General features: G+C 42.3%; 1 protein-coding gene across 2 annotated transcripts in view; it reads right to left on the bottom strand.

Annotated features, from left to right (window-relative positions):
* The window catches only part of GABRA2 (gamma-aminobutyric acid type A receptor subunit alpha2), a 70,638-nt gene that overhangs the window by 26,316 nt on the left and 23,434 nt on the right, over positions 1 to 20,888 (bottom strand). For both annotated transcript variants that reach the window (XM_045018866.1, XM_045018867.1), the window contains exon 4: positions 15,247 to 15,314. In XM_045018866.1, coding sequence (XP_044874801.1) covers positions 15,247 to 15,314 — 68 coding nt within the window. The remainder of the gene's footprint in view (positions 1 to 15,246; positions 15,315 to 20,888) is intronic.

Here is a 20,888-nt window from a genome sequence, read left to right as displayed (position 1 = left end):
GAGCCAAAGAAGAGAGTCAGCACATTGAGACTAGCCAGCTCTCAGTGGACCACCAGTAAGTGTTCTACAGACCACAGCATAGGAACCACTTCAACAGAAGATCAAAAAGGATAACTTTCCCCCCAAAATGTGCAGCCTGAGGGGAATGGATGGTATGTAAAGTGACATTCCTTGTGTTGCTCTGTCCTATAAATCTGGTCCTCTATATTGTTATACAGAGGAATAAAATATTTGGTCACATATGCAAGTCTGCAATTATTGAAACATAGTGGTCTCCAGCAAAAAAAGTCAGCATTTGCCAAAAGACACCACACATTTACAGAATGCTTTCCTAGTCTAAATAGAAGGAGAAACTGTGTTCTTAGATACCACTGTGTGGTAGCTGATGGCAAACACTTCCTAATGTAGACTACTGCTTTGCACATATGTAGAGATGGACTCTAGAAAAAAAGAGCCTTAAACCGATACCTTGAATTTGTATTGTAAATTTTACAGGTACTCTTTCATCGAGAAAGATGTATTGTCAATATACTTGGTATTAGTCAAAACATTATTCAGCACAGTACCTCCATTAAACTAGAAGAGCATACTTTCAGTATTACAGAAATCTTCTGGTGCTAATTTCTGGTCTAATGAATACCCCCTGTTGATTTGTATTTGAGATCATGGTCTCACAGTTGCATTCTAATACTGTACATTTATACATGTTGCATTAGCTATCAAATTTGTATCCTGCCATTTGCTGTAATATTTTATATTACAATGTTAGAATTGTTGGGCCTGTTTTCTCAGTGACTGGACAGTGGAGTAAAATTATAGGGATTTCATTCTTTTTCTAGTAGAAAGTTGTTGTACTTGATGCCTCTGTGAGTGAAGACATTAGGTGTATGTCAGTATCTCTGGAGCAAAGTTTCAAATTGAGTCAAGTCTGAGCAATTCTCTTCCCTTACTTGACAATCTTTATTATGAAGGCTAGATTTGGACAGAAAGAGTTTGGGGAAGGATGAGGGAACAAATTATCTCTCTCATCTGTCCATGGCTGACAGATTGTGGCAGCCTTTGCATCTGGAGGAGAGATGGAAACATTCCAAACACTTCAAATATTGTGAGTGTCCATCAGCATGCAGCACTGACACTGAACAGGTTGAACATTTATTAATCACGTCCTGTAACCCAGCTTTTTTGTTCTGACTAGATCAAGCCAAAATTCCTCATTTACTGACTTGTTCAGATTTGTCCAAATTGGTCCTTTATGGTCAGATTGGCCTTTTATAATATAGTATTAACTCTCTGAAGCAATACACCAAGTGTCAGCAACCTTTCAGAAGTGATGTGCCGAGTCTTATTATTCACTCTAATTTAAGGTTTCGCGTGCCAGTACTACATTTTAACATTTTTAGAAGGTCTCTTTCTATAAGTCTATAATATATAACTAAACTATTGTTGTATGTCAAGTAAATAAGGTTTTTTAAATGTTTAAGAAGCTTCATTTAAAATTAAATTAAAATGCAGAGCCCCCCAGACCGGTGGGCAGGACCCAGGCAGCGTGAATGCCACTGAAAATCAGCTCAAGTGCTGCCTTCGGCACCTGTACCATAGATTGCCTACCCCTGCAATACACAAACATAATCAACGTAAACTGATTTAAAATAAGGTAAGTGGAGAGCAATGAGAAGTTAAAGTACCTTTTTACTGAATCTTTAAGGGCAGTCAGAAATGTGTGTGGAGAAACAGTCCCTCACCCTCCCTTTAATTTATATATGTGGTTGATAAACCGATGAGAACAAAAGAGCTTTACAAACCTTCTTTTCGAACCAGGGGCCTCACTGGGAGTTGCAGCCATGTAGATGAGGGCAGAACTGGGCCCTAGTTATTTATTTACAAACTCTCAGTTGTTTTGTTGTTTAAAGTACCAGTGCTCCTGGTATCACATCTTAATTTTTCTTACTGAGTCTTAAGGCAATTCAGCCTACTAAATTAGTCCTGCTTCAGTTTAGTTTCAAAGCTATTAATAATGTTACTCTGCAGCTAACTGTCAAACACTTCTGTGAAACCAAAGGAGCAGTTTTAGGCAATGTTGGTGTCACTAGGCATAACCCTAGGTAACTCAGGAGGGTGGAAAGCCATAAGTGTCAATAAAGCCTTCTGTAGTAGGCCTGAATGAACTAAAGTCACTCCATGTCTGACCAAAGCGCTTCCATGTTTATGTTTGAACTTTAATCAACCTAGCAGGCCAGCAACCGAGAATGGAATGTACAACAGCTAGCTCAACCAGGGTACTGCCAGGAGATAATGATGAGGCCTGCTTACACCTGGCTAAGGGGGGGGGGGCCAGAATAACAGATCAAAGAAATAAAACAAGATAACTGTTCACAGAAAAGTTACTAACGAGCTAAAGTGGTTTTTGCCAAGTATGACTTAACTGCTTAATGTAATTGCTATTGCAAAGTGTATTTGCTGCATGGGAATGAAAGGTGGGGGGAGAGGAGGAGTGTGGGGGTGATGGGAATGCTTAGCTGAAGTTATGTATAAAAAGAGAAAAACCACTTGTATCTGTGTGCAGGATTTGAGAATGCTTTTTCTCCCTGGCACCTTTTTGGGCTCAAATAAACCTGGTTTGCTTCTCCACCCTGGTGTGTTAATTAGTGCGGCGCACACCGGGCAATGAACCCCCACTGTTGCTGTCCTCGGCCCTCTGTGCCGGCAACAGCAAGAGCCCTAAGAAAAAGCAATTATTCAACCAGACTCATCTGTATTGTATCTGAGCTTTTGGAACACATCTGCCTCCTTGTTATAATGTGATACTTGCCTGAGTGATGAGCACTCAGAGAAAGTAGTGTAAGTCCTGCAACTTATTTTACTGGTGAATAATTCATCACAGCTCCCTTTGAATAAATGCTAAACATTTGGGCCCAGCTTCCAAACTCAAGCTGAGGTAAGTTCTGCAGTGGTAGCAATAAGCCAACTTTTATTTGGCTTCATCATTTAATTCTCTGTGGGAAGAATTCACTTACAGTGCAGAGGACTAGTTCAAGGCTCTATGCACTGCCAATGTCACACACAGGGTTGTGCACAGAACGGTAGGCAGATGGTTACCTGCACACTCACCATGTTGTGTAGAGAGCTGCCCCCCCCCCATTTGGCACTTCAGAAATCAGCGTGCTATGTTGCAATGGGAATATTTGTGCTAATCCAATGGTCACCAACAGTTTGTGCAACTTGAATAGCAGGAGTGGAATAGCAATTGACCCTACTGAAGAGAGACAAGGCTTGGGATGGATTTCTCCACCTCCAACTCCTCTGCCCTTTACCACCTGAAGACCAAATACTTTACATTGCATATCATTAGCTATTAGCCTGACAGTAAGTCCTGATTCCATAAAAGGAAAAAAAAAAAGACATTTTTTCTTTCCCCAAAGCCTGACAAGCTTCTGATCTTTACAAGCCAAAGACTATAGAGGACAAGTAGCTGGAAGTGAAATGTTTTCATTCAACCTGTCAGGAATTCTATCTGTTCCAATATTCAGACCAAGCGTAACCCAGTTTTTGCACATGCTTATCCAGATTCTGCTATTTTACACACATTGAGTAATATCTCACTGAGTAGTGCCACGAGAAATAGAGAAAAGGAAACTCCATAAGAGGAACTTGGCTGTGGTTTCCTCTCAGTGGCACTCCTCTACAAGTTTTATGATCTGGCTGTGTATTTTGTGCTCCATATAATGACTATTGCTCAGAACGTAAAAAATTATATTTTCCATTTAAAATTTACAAGCCCTTCTCTTGAGGAGATCAAGACATTTTGCTTCTTGAGAAGCTCTAGATGGCTGAATGAGAGGGAGGCTATGTCAGACAATAACTCAATTCTGAGGAAAAGCTGTAAAAACACTGAGAATCGAGGGGGAAATATACAACAAAAAATAAAGATCTCCTTAACTACATTATTAGTTTTGAAAAGGGCATACAGAAAGAGCCAATTTTAATTGCCTGAATTCACAAACCCACTTCAGATTTTGTCATCTTATCAGCCATGTTCCATTCTAAGTTTTATTACCTTCTACCTCAGAATTTTCAAATGTTAAAGCTTTTTTAAGCTTAATTACAGATCCTGTAATTAACTGCTTTAATTACCATTTAGTCCTATAACTTTCCTTGGACAATTATGGTAATTAACAATTTAGAGATACTGCTTTGTTTTTCAGTTGCTCGGTTTTTGTTTTTTAAGTATTCAGCTTTTTCCCTCTCAGGCTAATGTCACAATAAATTTACATCACTGACCTGGATGGAAGTCTTTAGGGCTTTACATCACAATACTGAATGTATATATTTCATAGAAATAACGATGCAACAACTGACGCTCTGAAGGTGCAATCTGCTTTATTTTGCTCTTTGGCTTCTCTTCATTAGTCCCCATTACTCGGCATAATGAAGTTGAAAAACAACTCCAGCGTATTCCCATTTTTTCCCTTTGACACTAAACTCTGTGGCTTAATACACTTCCATATCTTTATTAAGCAGCTAATACATGTGGATCTGGATTTCAGATCATATAGAAAATTTACAGCAATTCTCCCACAACCGGTCTAGCACCAACGCATCAGTGGGAGAAATGCTAAAAATTCTTATTGTAGACAAAACATGAGGTTAGGTTGCTAACATAGTAACTAAGTACCACTGTTTACCTTCAGCAAGGCTAGATTAAAAGGTATGGTATTATCTGTAAGCAAGCAATTCTAAGGTCTTGAATTCAGATGCACGTGCCAGAGTTTCAGTGTGGCAGAGGAGAGCACAAGAAAAGGAATTCATAATTTGAAAGTAACAAAATGTAGTTTAAAGAAAACTTGCACTAATACACTAAATGATGTCAGGTGACATGCAGCTGATAAGGTCTTTTTAAAAAAAATCAGGACTAAAAGGTATTTTGACAATTAATGTACAGTTTCTTCTAATCACGTATCCACATTCAAAGTGGTAACAGATTTTGGTTTTTAAGTTAGTTATCTAATTTATTTTTTTGCTGGACTCAAATCTATCTATTCAAAAGCATAGTACTCTGACTAAAAATAAAAAGATGAACTATGTTACAAAGCAGTAGCATTTACTTTATTTCACCAAAAAAATATTCAAAAAATAATGGGCCCGATTCACCACGGCATTATTCCAGTCATATGCACGTGTACCTATCAGTTGATTGAGTTATGCCAACATAAAAAGTGGAGTAAAGTAGTAGTGAATTTGGCACTGTATCTTTTGTCAACATTACAGCCATCTGAAAATTTATTCTTCTTTGAAGCTTCTTTACTAGTAAAGAATACAACCAGGTGAAATTTAATCCAAGGTCATTTCGATACAAAGGTAGCTGTAGCTATTGAGCTGAAGAATAATTCCATTAGCTCTCAGTATAGAAATACAAACAACTTTTTCTAAGTACTATAGAAGAGAGTCATCTCATTTCACTTTCCCATAATCCTGAACTGCATGAGCCCCAGCTCACAAAGTTTGTCCATCTCAGAATTAAACCAGGCATTTATTTTGGTTTGGTTGGCTATTCAATGTATAAAGCAATGATCATGTGAAAAAAATGAAGACGAAAATTGGGCAAAATGGAGAAAGGACACAAGACTCAGACATTAAAGCTTATTCACCGTATGGCTACACTTTTATACGGTTTGCAGCGCTGGTAGTTTGCAGCGCTGGTCATCCAGCTGTGCAGGGCCAGCGCTGCAGTGTGGCCACATTGGCAGCATTTCCAGCGCTGTACTGAGAGGTGCATTGTGGGCAGCTATCCCACAGAGCACCTCATCCCGTTTTGGCGCCGTTTTGGCGCTGAGTATTGTGGGAAGGGGAAGGAAGTGTGTGGGTCATTCCGCTACCTGTTCCAACGCCCCGTGGTGCATCGCTTCACTTCCCAGCAGTCACACTTTCGCCGTCCACGTTTCTTGCCATTTGTGAGTGCAGCACGCTGTGAAATGGAGCCTGAGCTGCTGAGGAATTTGCTGCTGACTGTCGCCAGCACATCACGTTTGGCAGTTGAGCTATTCCTTCAGCTCCAAAGTGACAGTGAGGATTCCGATGATGATATGGATTTGCCTAAAGCGGGTGACATGAAATTGCTTGTGGCGGTAACAGAAATGCTCAGCACCGTGGAACGCCGCTTTTGGGCTCGTGAGACAAGCAGTGAGTGGTGGGATCACATTGTCATGGAAGTCTGGGATGACGAGCAGTGGCTGCAGAACTTTCGTATGAGAAAAGCCACTTTCATGGGACTGTGTGCTGAGCTCGCCCCCACCCTGCGGCGCAAGGACACAAGATTGAGAGCTGCCCTGACGGTGGAAAAGCGGGTGGCTATTGCAATGTGGAAGCTGGCAACTCCAGACAGCTACCGGTCGGTCGGGAACCAGTTTGGGGTGGGAAAGTCGACCGTTGGAATCGTGTTGATGCAAGTTTGCAGGGCCATTAATCGCATCCTGCTGAGGAGAACCGTGACTGTGGGGAACGTGCAGGACATTGTGGATGGCTTTTCAGAAATGGGTTTCCCTAACTGTGGAGGGGCAATAGATGGGACGCATATTCCTATTCTGGCACCACCCCATCTAGCCTACGAGTACATTAATCGCAAGGGGTATTTCTCTATGGTTCTCCAGGCGCTTGTGGATCACCGTGGGCGTTTCATTGATATTTACACAGGCTGGCCTGGAAAAGTGCATGATGCACGCATCTTTTGGAACAGTGGCCTGTTCAGGAAGATGCAGGAAGGTACATTTTTCCCAGACCGAAAGATCACAGTAAGGGACGTTGAAATGCCCATTGTGATCCTTGGGGACCCCGCTTACCCATTAATGCCTTGGCTCATGAAACCATATACAGGGAAGCTGAACAGGAGCCAGGACCGTTTCAACTACAGGCTGAGCCGATGCTGAATGACTGTGGAGTGTGCTTTTGGCCGTTTAAAAGCTCGCTGGAGATGTCTATATGGGAAGCTAGACTTGGGGGAAAGCAGCATCCCTGCGGTTCTATCCGCGTGCTGTACCCTCCATAATATTTGTGAAGGGAAGGGTGAAGCATTCAGCCAGGCATGGACCAACGAGGTGCAAGTCCTGGAGGCTGAATTTGCACAGCCAGACAGCAGGGCTACTAGAGACGCCCACCACAGGGCAACAAGGATTAGGGATGCCTTGAGGGAGAAATTTGAGGCTGAAAGCCAACAGTAATGTTTTTTTGCCTTGACCAGGAGTGACGTGCACTGGTTACAGTGCTTTTAAGTGCCTGTGTTTTCCTTGATGTTTGTTACCTGTGTTTTCATTGGGGTTTGTTATCTTTCACTTTATGCAATAATAAAAACTGATTCATAATCAAAAATCATTTATTTAAAAAAAAGGAAGTACACGGGCAGGGGGGTTGGTTGTTGAACTGTACATTCATAGTTTTTCATATGTACTGCCAGGAGTGCTGTGCACCTCAGGATTGTACTGTTGCATGGTGATGGGGGTTGAGTGCAGAGGGTAAGGGTCGTAGTTCTCTGGGCTCATAGGTGACCGTACAGGTGTCGGGGGCAGCTGGTGATGGTGTAGGTAAGAACCTGGATGCTGGGGAACGGGACTTGGAGCTGACATTGGTGCATAGGGGAAAGAGGTTTGGGAGGGTGGGGGTTTGGCACGGTAGTGCTCTGCCTGCATTGCTACCAGTGACTGCATACAGTCTGTTTGGCGCGCAATGAGGTTTATAAGCTGCCTCGTGGTTTTCTTCAGCGTCAACGCCTTTCTCCTGCTTTCTGTTTGCCTCCAGTGATGCATCTTTTCTCTCCATTCCTGCGCATTTTTATTCTCTGTTGCACACTGGTTCATAACTGCCTTCACCAGTTCTTCTTTGCTCTTGTTCGGTTTCCTCCTCAGGTTTTGCAGCTTTCTTTCAGTCACTGATAAGACTGGCCCAGGACTACTCAAGGTCACTGTAAAAATGCAGCAAATGATACATTTTAAGAGAGCTTCCATTGTGTATAATCTGAAGTTATTTTAAAGTCTCACAAGCATTCCTCACACATTTCAGCAACTGCTAGAGAATTCACAGCCTCCCAGAAATGGTAATGGTAATTAACCCTGGGGTTTCCTTCCGCGGTGTGCTCGAACAGGGTGCTGGTGCTTTGTTAAACGCAGCACCTCCATCTCCCTCAGGAATTAACCCTGGGGTTCCTGGGGTTCCTGCCTGCCGCGCTATGCAGTTGGGGAAACCAGCACTGAAACACTCCCTCCATTTCCCACAGGAGTTAATACTGGAAGATATCTCCCTTCTGCGGGTTACCAAAGAAGCAAGGGAGGGTCTCCTACAACAATGCGGATTCCGCCCGGGTCCTTATGCAGCGTGCCTCTGTGCAAGCATGGTTCCCCCACCCGTCCTGGAACAGTGGCGCGGACGCGTTAGCCTGAATGGGACAGGGACCACAATGGCTCTCCCTTTAAACTTGGTCACGCGAATTGCCTATGCTCTTGCAGAAACTTTTGAAGAGATTACAGAGGCAGATTACTGCGACGTGATAGACCACATCAATGGGATATTCCATGTCTAGGCATGCAGGCATGCAGCCATACCATCCCCCCTACTCTCCCAAAACCTTTGCATTGCAATAAAAGCTGCTTACCTGGGACCTGCTTCTGTGATTCTTCTGCACCAAGTTCCAGGGGCTGCGACTGGCTAGCTTCCTCCTGGCTTGAGAAGAGCTCCTGACTGCATGCCTCCTCCGGGCTGGCTTCCCCCACCACAGTAGCCTCACTGTCTGCCTCCCCCTCCCCCTCCTCTACCGGCTCTGAACTGTCCATCGTGGTCCTTGGATTTACAGAGGGGTCACCCCCATAAATCGCATCCAGCTCCTTGTAAAACCGGCAGGTCGTGGGGGCACTGCCGGATCTGCGGTTTCCCTCGCGTGCTTTGCAATAGGCACTCCGCAGCTCCTTTACTTTTACCCTGCACTGCACCGCGTCACGCTCATGGCCCCTTTCCATCATGGCTCTCGATACCTGGGCAAAGGTATCATAATTCTTACGGCTAGAGCGCAGCTGTGCCTGCACAGATTCCTCCCCCCAAACACTGATGAGGTCCATCAGCTCGCCATTGCTCCATGCTGGGGCTCGTTTGCCACGTGGAGGCATGGTCACCTGTAAAGATTCACTGATTGCATTCCATACCTGGCTGAGCAAACAGGAAGGGGATTTTTAAAATTCCCGGGGCATTTAAAGGGCGGGTCACCTGAGGCCAGGGAAGTAGAGTCTGACCTGATGAGCAGAGTGGCTGAACAGGCATTCTGGGATACATCCTTATACCCTGGAGGCCAATCACAGCGCTGGTGTGTGGCCACACTTGATGACCAGCGCTGCAGCACCAGCGCTGGAATCCTTATTCCCCATGCCGAGAGGGGTGTTCGGCCAGCGCTGCAGCCAGGGAGTTGCAGCGCTGGGAGTGCATTGCAGGTGTGGCCACTTACTAATTGCAGCGCTGGTGGAGGCTTTCCAGCGCTGCAAATCGCCAGTGTAGCCATACCCTCAGATAGTCTAGCAATAATGTAATGAAGATGGTGATATAGCCCATACCTGGTTGAATAATCCTGACATTCTTTGTGGGTTTTTCCCCCAGGCTTATATCATAACATATATTGGGTAAGTGCAACAGATAACAAGCTAATGAAGGGGCAATGGGCAAGAGTGCCTAATGACTTTAATTTCCAAGTTCTGTAGTGGGTATATAAATGAACTCAGGATTCTCTCAGCCCCTGTGTGCTTGTCAAATTTCTAAGAAAAACATTCCTGAAGAAAAAAAAAGTGTCAACTCACAAGAATCACTGACATCTATAACGACTCCACAGAAAACAAAATGGAAATGACTAAAGCTGTTTTATAATGGGCAATTTGGGGCGGGGGGTGCAAAAAAGAAAAAAAAAATCACGAGTCATGGCAAGTTTTGATTAAATCACAGATGTATAACATAGATGTGGATTTTTGTTTTGAATAATGTTCTTTTGTAACTTCTGTCTTTTGTAGTTGGAAGGGAGAAACAAGTATCTGCACCTCCGCAAGGAAGCAGAGGTGCAGGAAGAAGTCACACAGACTCCCCAACCTAAATAAAAGTAGAAATGGAGACTATGACCTACCATGACAAAAAGCATGAGCTCATGATATAGAATTTGTGACCCACCATGACAAAACAACAGCACTAATGACATTTCCTTCTGTAATTGGAGTAAAAAAACAGTTACCATAAATGCACACATTCATGCGGTAGTTCTTTTGAAATTCAGTTTGTGCAACAATTCTAAAGCCAACAAGGTAACTTACAGTCTATGTACAGGAGACAATTTTTTTATCCAAACTGGCCAAATTAATTAAATCTTGATGACGACTAAAGCAATGCCCTATTAAAGGATTTAGCACAACTCATTAGTACAAAAAGTCTTCTTTTTTTTAATTCTTCCAATGTTAGACTATTGAACCACATTTTGTCAGATTTACTCACAATATTTCCTTGACAGCCTGATACCAAGTTTTGAAAGCTTCACCGCATAATTTTTATTTCTGCCAAAATTATGACTGGTTGAAAAAATTTGGAATTTCAGTGGAAACCTGTATTATGGCATTGGCTTCAAGTGGCAGATTAGATACAAAATACATTAGCACTAATGGAAATTGAGCCATAACCGATTCCTATTAATTTGATAGCAAACAGTAATAATGATCATGAACTCTTTTGTTAGCAATGTGAATAACCAATGCTATTCCACCACAATTCCATTTGCCCCATTCCTATAATTTCCAGTGTGAATCTCCCCTGTTCCATACAGAGGGCGAGGTCAGTGTGAACCACACCCACACTATTCCCCAGATCTTTTTTGCAGACCTTACTCCACATGCATCATTCTTCCATCCCAAGATGATAGGGGAAAAACTGGCAGAATGTTAATGTAACCCAAGACTGCAGTTATTGTTCTACGACCCCCAACCCACCGCCAGCTGGGGGAGGGGGAGGAAGCCTTAAAAAGCAGTCCTAGAAGCACCAGTAGCTATGGGACCATCTTGGCAATGAAGCTGCATTCTCAGAGAACCTGACTTGAAGGTGCAGCACCTCAGCAATAATGATCCTACTTTCCTGAAGATCTCCTGGGATTCAGGTGATCTGGGAGCAGACCACTGCCATTCCATTGGAGAACTAAGGCCGGGGGGGATCAAACCCGTCCGCCAGGTGAAACAATTTGGGGAAACTCTGAAAGGGAACAGTCAGTTTCAGAGCAACTGAACCTGTCTTCCCCCTCTTTAGTCACCCAAGGGCACCCACTTAAGGCTTCCAGCTCCACAGCCATCACCTCTCTTGGGTGAAGACACGCATCTCCCTCCCTCCCTCCTAATTAGGGATCTTAAGGTTGTCCAGCTCCCTGCCTTATGTTGTGATATCCTCAACAAGCCAGACACCCTAAAAGGCCAGCACCTGCAATTAGCTTTCTCTTTGAGGGCTCTGACCAGTGTATTGTCTGCAGATGTAAGTCATCACACATCTCCTTCGAAGCAAGCACATTTAATCTTAAGGTAAAAAGCATTACACAGAAGCATATTAAAATAATAAAAGAACCTACATGGATGCTAAAAAGCTTACCAGAGGTCACTCCCCACTCCAATCTAGGGCTTTGGTAGATTTTAGTCCTTCAAAACTCACAATTGGTATTCCCATGATTACACATTTGTATATCTTAGATCTAGGACCAGAACAAAGTCTGGGCAGATCAGTCATTTATACAGCTTGGGTCTTTGATCTTGGCCTTCTGTAATAGGTAGGTAATCAGCAGACAATGGCGCTCTCCTCAGGGCATAGATTCAAACAGCTAGGTTTTTGCATAACGGGAGATGTGGAATTTGCATTAGCTACTCTCTAAGCAGTCCCCAGGGAATCCACTGAACTCTTATTGTCCCCACAAGTCCATATTTATCTGGCACAATTCAATATAGTCTTTTGAACGGCTTTAAACTTCCCAGATTTCATATCTGACATCTCTCTCCCCAAGGGAAGTTGCATATAATCTTGGCCCACCTTAATACATAAACTTAATAAAATAAGGTCTTCCAAAGATATTGAAAGAAATTGCCATATCAGTCATGGGAACATCAAAAAGTTTTCCTCCCTTCAGAGCCTCCTCATATTCTGTGGACCCATGTATAGTGGTTTAAATTTACAAAGAGTCCAGCTGAATATATTTGCTTGAAAGAAAATTTATGACATTTACACAAATATCATTTTCATGTTCGACAGGATACTTGGAAATCAATAATTATTTTAAACTCAGTTTTTTAGCTGACTCCTGGTATGCATTACAAAGTAATTTTATAGGAGTCAATTGCACATGTTATTTAAGCCTGAAACTTTGGTGTTAGTGCATACTTAAACCACTTTTATTTATCTATCTATATATCAGCAAACAGATCTACAGTCAATGGTAACAACTGTCATTTTGATTCACTATATTTCATTTCCCCAAGTATCCCCCTGAAAACTGCATTTATAGGACTGATATCATAGGACCTGATTCTCCACTGCCCCACACGTTGTGTGGTCATTTACACCTCTGCAAAGTCAAACTTCTCCACTCACACCAGTGACAAAATTTTGGAGAGGAAGGATGATCACATAGTTAGCAACCAGGACCTGGGAGACCTGGGTTTAAGTCCCTACTTAGCCACAGACTTCCTATGTGACTTTGGGCAAGTCACTAAGGGTACGTCTACACTACCCGCTGGATTGGCAGGTAGTGATCGATCTATCAGGGATTGATTTATCACGTCTAGTGTAGACGCAATAAAATCGATCCCCAATCGCTTTGCTGTCGACTCCGGAACTCCACCGTGGTGAGAGGCGGAAGCAGAGTCGATGGGGGAGAGGCAGCAGTCGACTCGCCGCCGTCCTCATGGCCAGGTAAAATCGACCTAAGATATGCAGACTTCACGTAGCTGAAGTTGTGTATCTTAGGTCAACCCCCCACCCAGTGTAGACCTAGCCTTGGATCCAAACCCACAAAGGGACTTGGGTGTTGCATTTTTAGGTACCTAGAAAATCACTGAAACAACAAGGGGATCAACAAACCCTGAGCTAGTTGCCTAGCTTCCTATACAATGAATGGGGAGAAACAAGCTGCCTAAACTAGCCAATGGGAGATGCCCAGGAGAGATGTGTGTTCTATGCACAGCCCCACTCACAGAGTTTAGTGTCTACCTCTAGGCTGCAGGAAGGCAATATTTCTGCTTCCGAGCCACAGCTGGGAACCACTCTGCTGGAGTCAAGCAGTTTGGTGCCTATGGTGTTTCTTGTGAGTTAGGCGGCTGCCTTGCCCCACACAAAAGGGCAAGTGGTAGTGATGGTGGTAGTGGAGGAGGAACAGTTAGTCCTGTGGTTAGGATACTCAGCTGTGATATGGGATCCTATCCTCAGCGCATCTTCTCCCGCTTCATAAAGCACTTTGGGGCTTAGGTGGATATAGGTCTCCAAGTGCCCAGAGTGAGGCAGCAATGAACATGCCCCGAGGCAGAAACACGGGTGCCTAGGGAACCTTTTCAGATAGAACTTATGTGCCATGTTAGTTTAGGCATCTACAGGTTTAGGTGGCAGCTACACAGGAGTTTTGTGGATCACGCCTGAAAGTGGGACTTAGGTGCCTAAGTCCCTTTGTGGATCCAGGTCTAAGTCTCTCTGTGCCTCAATTACCCATCTGTAAAATGGGGATAACAGCACTTCCCTACCTCACAGAGATGTTGTGAAGATAAATGCATTAAAGACTGTGAGGTGCTCAGATATTATGGTAATAGGGGCCATATAGGTACCTTAGATAGAATTTTACGCCTGTTTTGCCCTGGTGCATATTGCTGTGGAGAATCAAACCTATAGAGCTAGCTAACAAAATACAAATGATTTTAGAAGCTTCATTTCATATCCTATGGGGGGGGAAAACATTTCCTGCTATTCACAAGAATCAAGGCCATCTATAATGCCGCCCAAGAAAACAAATACATTTTTTTTTCTAAAATCAGCTTTTTATTTGAAATAGCTAATGAAATCCAGTATATAGTGTGTCAGTTGCAACTGGCAAATATTTATTCAAAAACGGCACTATTTTTTCAAGAAAAAAAATTAATTTGGTATTTCTTTTCAAAATTGCACCCATTTCATGAATCAACCCCCCCCCAAAACCTCATGTTATGCATTTCTCAAATTCCTTCTATCTTGCACAGCCCTACCACCAACTAACCTGTTAACAGTTGTCAATTACAGAATGATCCATAGCATAACATGATGATTCAGAGATAGAAAGAGCCCAGAACAGGGAGCCAGTTGAGAAAGCTCTCCATAGACAGGGGAAGAGCCCAGACTTAGGGTTAGGAGTTCAGGGCATCTGCAGTGGATGCCAACTTCTAGGGGTGGCAAATTGATATCATTAGGTAAGAAAAATGGGCTAAGGAGATTGGTGGGTTTTTTCGCAGCCATTTGGGGAAACATTTTCCACTCTGGGTGACAGCACACCTAGGACTGGCCCTGTAGGCCAATATTGTTAGCTTCTTTCTTTTAATAGCCATTGGTCCTGATCCTGCTGGTTCTTCATGACCTGAGTAGTTCCAATGACTTTCAGGAGACTACCTAAGAATAACTTACACAAGTGTTTGCTGGATTGGCGCCATTGTTTGAAACTGCGTGTCAGAAACTCAAAAGTACAAGGGCCCCCTCCCTTCCAGTAATTGTTCTCAGATCATTTCATTGTGGGGGCGGAGTTTGAGGCCCACACAGAACAAACCTCACAGCTCACTCTCTCTCTTTTTGTCCCAAGCCATCCACCCAAAGTCCTTGAAAGCTCCTCAACTTTTCCAGTGATTGGGGATCTATGCTCTTCTTTATAAAGAGTGGATATAAACAAAGCCATTCAACAAGACATTTATAACAATTTGGGAACTGTTACTGATAGGCTTTCCCTGCCTTGACTTCGCTCTGGGTGAAATCCACCCAAGTGCAGAGGATCAAGAGAAAACCTATGACCACCTAAGTCACACACTACATCTTTTGACATGTATATCAATTTTATATTGCCATAATTCTATTGACTTCAATGAATTTACTCCTGATTTGCTCCAGTGTAAATGGGAGTAGAATGTAAACATTTTTCACAGTTAACAGTAGGTTTCCTCAGCCTTTCTGTGCTATGCAAGCGAAAGATTAGTTCACTCAGGAACTCACCATGTCCGTGTCTGAAACAGGTCCAAAGCTGGTTACGTAGATATTAGTGAAGACTTTCGTTATACTGTCTGATAAGAGAAGAGAAAAAACACACACATTTTTAGCACATACATTCTCTGTATTCTGCACACAGAGTGATGTGAAACATTCTGAACCAGATTCTGCTCTTAGTCATACTGTTGCAAATATGGAGTAACTCCACTGACCTCATTAGAATTACTCTGCTGTTACACTGGCGTTACTAGAAGCCTCCCCTCCCCCCAAGTGCTTCACTTACAGCAAATACAAACATCTTTCCCATTTTCACAGCCAGCAAAAATAATTACATTGCCTGGTATTTAATAAGGTGCCACAATTCTAAACATTAGAATTATCTAAACAATAACAGAGCTATTATTCCTAGTGTTGTAGATCACTGCTGTTAAAAGCTTTCTAATTCAAGGCTATTTTTTTTCCAGACTGAACAGCTTTTTTCAAAGCCAAAGAAACTGTTTACAATACAATTACTAATGGTGCTAAAAATAATTGTGCAACAGCATCCTATATTTTAATTGTTTAAGTGACAGATGTTTAAGCATAATAGTCCCTTCCTTGTGTTCACTCTGCTGCTTAACTCTTGTTAGAGCTGTAGAAAGAATGTCCTCCTAATGATTATAGCTGGACAGCCTTGATTCCAGCATATTAATTATTGTGCTGTAGGGAAAAATAATTGCTCAGTTTTCTATCTTCAATTTTCAGTGAGGCTCAAAACTAAATAATATGCACTAATAGGGATGTGCCACACCAGCAGAAGATTTCCCACAGCTGTTTCCATCTACCGTGTAGGTATCAGGCACCTAGAATGTTGACTATTCTGCCTTTCAACAATTTAAGTGAAAAAGGGGGGGGGGGGAAAGAGGGGCATGGGGAGGGGTACTTAAATACAGCTAAGTGCAATTTGACAATGAAAGCACCATGCCTTTTCCTAAAAAGAACACTGCACCTCGTAACTGCTCTTTGCTGCATCTTGACCTCCATATATGATCAAAACAAAGGAACAGGCAGTTAGTGCTTTCTATTCCTGGTTAAAAGGTGTTCTAAAAAACAATCTTTTGATCAAGATGTTGTATGATAAGATTTAATTTTTCATTCCATTGATGAACATAATAATGTAGACTTTGCATTAGAAGCCCAGAATGGAGACCTGCATTGATTAGTTTCTTATATAATCAATGTTTTCCTGACAAAGAGCAGTGCAATTGAACATACTAGTGTGCATGTGCGCCACTGCCCTCTACTGAATAAAATCAAAAGTGCTCAGTTGTTTATATAGGCTCTATAGCTAACAGTCCCTTTTATTTTTATTAACAGCTAAGGACCATTATATACCCCTGTGCTTTGGGAATGGTGTAGAGATGCACTCTCACCCAAGAGGGAACACCAGGAGGAACTGTGCTGGTACAATCCCTTCTGGAGCATAGAGGAAATGCATCCCTGCGTTATCGCTTATGATGAAACATGCACTCCCCTTCACAGCCAACCAGCTGTGCCCAGTGGGTCCTAAAAGAAGCTGTCGAAGGAGAGCACGGAGCTTGTAATTATGCCTTGCTGCTACACAGGGGGATGTGAAGTGCAAGAAAAGTGGAAAAAGGCTTTTTGCGCCTTGCTGCCTGCACACCTTAAAGGGGCCACTCAATCTAGTGATGAGGGCCTGTGATTTTGGAGTAGGGCAACCTAAATTCTGTCCCCACAGCTACCATGAAGTTCCAGGTGGCCATATTCAGCAGAAAAGTTCCTAGGTAGTTACACATTTGTTACAGTATAGTATTAAATATATTCTTTGCTCCTCACAATACTTTTACTTTGGGATTACTTATAATCTATCTGCCTTTTTAGAAAACAAAAAGAAAAACGAGGAAAAGAAAAAGAGATCCTTCCTCAATGTGTCCAAATCAAGATTATTATATATTTGTATTATGTATTAACACTTAGGCGCTCAGTTGTACATCAGGCCTCCACTGTGCTAGGTGCTGTACAAACACATAGCAAGGAGACTGTCTCTGCCCCAAAAAGGACAAGGGACAACACAAGATGTTGGGGTGCATGTATGTTCTCATTATTTGGCTAGGAATAAGCATAGGTTTTGCTGAAATAACATGTGGAAACCACAAGTATGGTTCAAAAATACAGAGACTGAATACTGTCTGTCAGAAAATCTGAAAACGAGGATAATTATCCCCAAATGGACACCTGTTACAGGCTGAGAGGAAATTAAATGTGACAAGACAGAATCTCTCTCTCTCCAGGGCACCAAACAGTGCTACAGAGATTAACTGTAAAAGTTGGCTTCCACTATTCCAAAAACTCACAACCCTAATTATTATTCTATGCAAAAAAAGGTTTTAATGCATTACTGACAATCAAGCTTTCAAAAGGCAGGAAGCCAGATCTAATCTCAGTTACCCTGGTGTAATATGGAGTAACACCACTGCAGGGAAAGGAGTCACTCGGGAGTAACTCCAATATAACAGATCTGAATCTGATCCAAAGAAATAGAGCTATGATAGGGACCTCAACATTGTCCTGTTATATCTTACAATAGATCTTTATATTGTTATACATTATTTGTCAAATAATACAATATATAATACAAACTGCAATTTCATTACCAGTTTTACATACATTAAACTATAATGCATACACTCTTCAAACTTGGCTTCAGTTTTACATCTCAATGCGAGCAAATCAGTCCCAAATTCTAAGAATATAAACACACTAGGGTTAAACTCCTGGTCCCCCTATTGAAAAATAGAAAGTGAACACACAGTGTTGAGGGAGATCAAAGAGGCAACAATGAATGGCTGAAAAGCTGTCGTAACTATCTGGAGATTCCTTTAGCTGTCCCTAAGTTACCTCCTTTAGAGACCCCAACCTAAGAGCAGGCCAAGAATGTGGCTGGAAGAAAGAGACAAGCACTACAGTGATTCTCAGCTGCTAGAACTTTATGTCAGCCAGATGCAATTTAGAGGAGCACTTAGGCTGATCTAAACTGTACCAAGGCCAAGTTTGAAAATATTGACGTGTGTGTGTGTGTGTGTGTGTGTGTATAACAGAACAAAAGTCAAAGAGGGGGTCTGTGTCAGCATTGGGATTAGGCCCTTGCTTAGTCAACTTGACCATCGCATCTCTCGTGTTCCTGAGCTGGCCCTCCTTGTGGCCTCAAGTCATGCAGTCTGGCTGGTAAGCAGAAGAGCTGACTCAGCTGAAGAGAGTTGGCAGGAAATCTGCAGTGGCCTTAGTGCCATCAATGACTGCCTGAATAGGACTGCCCCCTTCAGCTATGAAACTGATCTGGTATCTTCCCCCCCAAAAAACGAAAGAACCTATGCCATGGGTTTTACATGCACCCCAAAGCCAAGCTCACCCTCGCTGTGTTGGTAGGATCTATGAATAACCTGTGGCCTTTAGGAAAATATATTGTTTTAACAAGAAAAATTTAGGTATTTAGCTTTAACAGGACAGGACATCTAAAATCTGCAAACACACAATTCTAATGCACAGCATGCAACAATTTCTCTTTATTGTATAAAGATTATTTTGTATGTGCAATAAATAGTACCCTAGAGAATGCTGCAATGTTGTAATTTGATTGAAGAGCTGTTATGGCATAAAAAAAGTGAAAATGAAGCACTTGTTTATTAATTATGTCAACACAAAATGAAAAAGAGGGTCAAGTTTAAAGTGCTGTGGGAGCCTTAAATCAGGATTTCCAAGCTTGGGTGGAAAAGCTGTCAAAACCCTGATGTTATTTTAATTATTTTTGATTAAAATGTATTATTTAACTAGAATTGACATTGTTCTGACATTGTAATATGGTCTCCACAGACACGCTTGGCAATTTTGCCCAAAGACACTGAAATTGTGATTCATAATACAATCCAGGAGCTGCACAAGTAAAACAGCCAGAGCCTTAATCCATCAGTATTCCAGCTCAACATTTTCTCCGTAGCTGACAAGCTTGTTAGTATAGCTGAAAGTGCCAGCAGAAGACACTTTAGGGCTGGGGGTTGGATAATTGGGAGCTCCAGGAGTGGAGGAAGGAAAGGGAATGTAAATATTTCAGTGTATATTTTGCTTCAGTGATTTAAGGACAGTTGTACCTATCCAATTATTCAGCTTTTTCTACTGTTACCCACTGTCATCAGTTATAATAAAACACTTTTGAACCACTTATGGGTACTTAAGTAAGGATGTACATAGGGATTTCAGCTTGTAAACTGAAGCTGTGTTTTGTGAGAAGAGGAAACAGATTCATTTTCCCCGTTCCTAACTGCAATACCTCATCTGCCATCTCCTCAGCCTTCCCTTGATCTGTTTTCAATAAGATTTCTTAATGGGATCTATATGTGAAAGTACCTGTACATATTCTGTCTACTTGACTAGACTGTATTTAACCACTCCTGTCCACCCCATCAATAGCAGTGCTTAACAAAAAGCTATGTAAATGGTATTGCCAGTTCCAAAAAGGTAGCCACAGAACAAAGCTACTTGGCAACAAAAATGATTAGGGGGCTGGAGCACATGACTTATGAGGAGAGGCTGAAGGAACTGGGATTGTTTAGTCTGCAGAAGAGACGAATGAGGGGGGATTTGATAGCTGCTTTCAACTACCTGAAAGGGGGTTCCAAAGAGGATGGAGCTAGGCTGTTCTCAGTGGTGGCAGATGACAGGACAACGCATAATGGTCTCAAGTTGCAGTGGGGGAGTTTAGGTTGAATATTAGGAAAAACTTTTTCACTAGGAGGGTGGTGAAGCACTGGAATGGGTTACCTTGGGAGGTGGTAGAATCCCCTTAGAGGTTTTTAAGATCAGGCTTGACAAAGCCCTGGCTGGGACGATTTAGTTGGGGATTGGTCTTGCTTTGAGCAGGGGGTTCGACTAGATGACCTCCTGAGGTCCCTTCCAACACTGATATTCTATGATGGCCATATTACAGCTTCAAAACTGATGCCATGAAAAAGCAACTATCATGCCTGATTCTAATCTCACACCAGAGTAAATCCGGAGATACTTTTATTGAAGTCAATGACATTACACTGGTATAAACCTGGCAAAAGTGTGAGGAAAATCAATTTCACTGTTTTTTTGGAACGAAAGTAGGAAGGGTCTGATCCCACTTCCACTGAAGTCAGCAGCAAAATACACACTGACTTCAATGGGAATAAGATTGAGACAAAAAAATTACAAATTGTTCTTTATACCCCCTGAAGTGTAAGCATATCAAGTTATGCAATCAAAAGGATGACTCAGAAGGAACTGATAGGATATGACATAATAAAAACTATTAGTGAATGGCAGTACCATATTACAATTTCAGCCTTATGTAAAAACCCAAAGAAAGAAGCTAAGTTAGATATTTGAACAGAAGATGGTACCTATCACCAACGAGATAAAGACAGAGAGAGCTATGTTACAAGTAACCTGGTCACAAGTAACCAGCCAAGATGGAGATTCCTTAAGACCAGTTGCTGAAGCATATATTTGTGTACAGAGAGAGAGAGAGAGAAAGAGAGAGAGAGAGAGAGAGAGAGGAGTGAATGAGAAGAAGAACAGGAAGATGAAAAAAGACTGATGAAATGGCATATGAAGAACTAGACCACACA

This window comes from Mauremys mutica, chromosome 5 (genome assembly GCF_020497125.1).
Source record: "Mauremys mutica isolate MM-2020 ecotype Southern chromosome 5, ASM2049712v1, whole genome shotgun sequence".
Lineage (NCBI taxonomy): Eukaryota > Metazoa > Chordata > Testudines > Geoemydidae > Mauremys > Mauremys mutica.
Note: the sequence above shows the minus strand (reverse complement) of the source record. Positions and strands in the feature narration are given on the sequence as shown.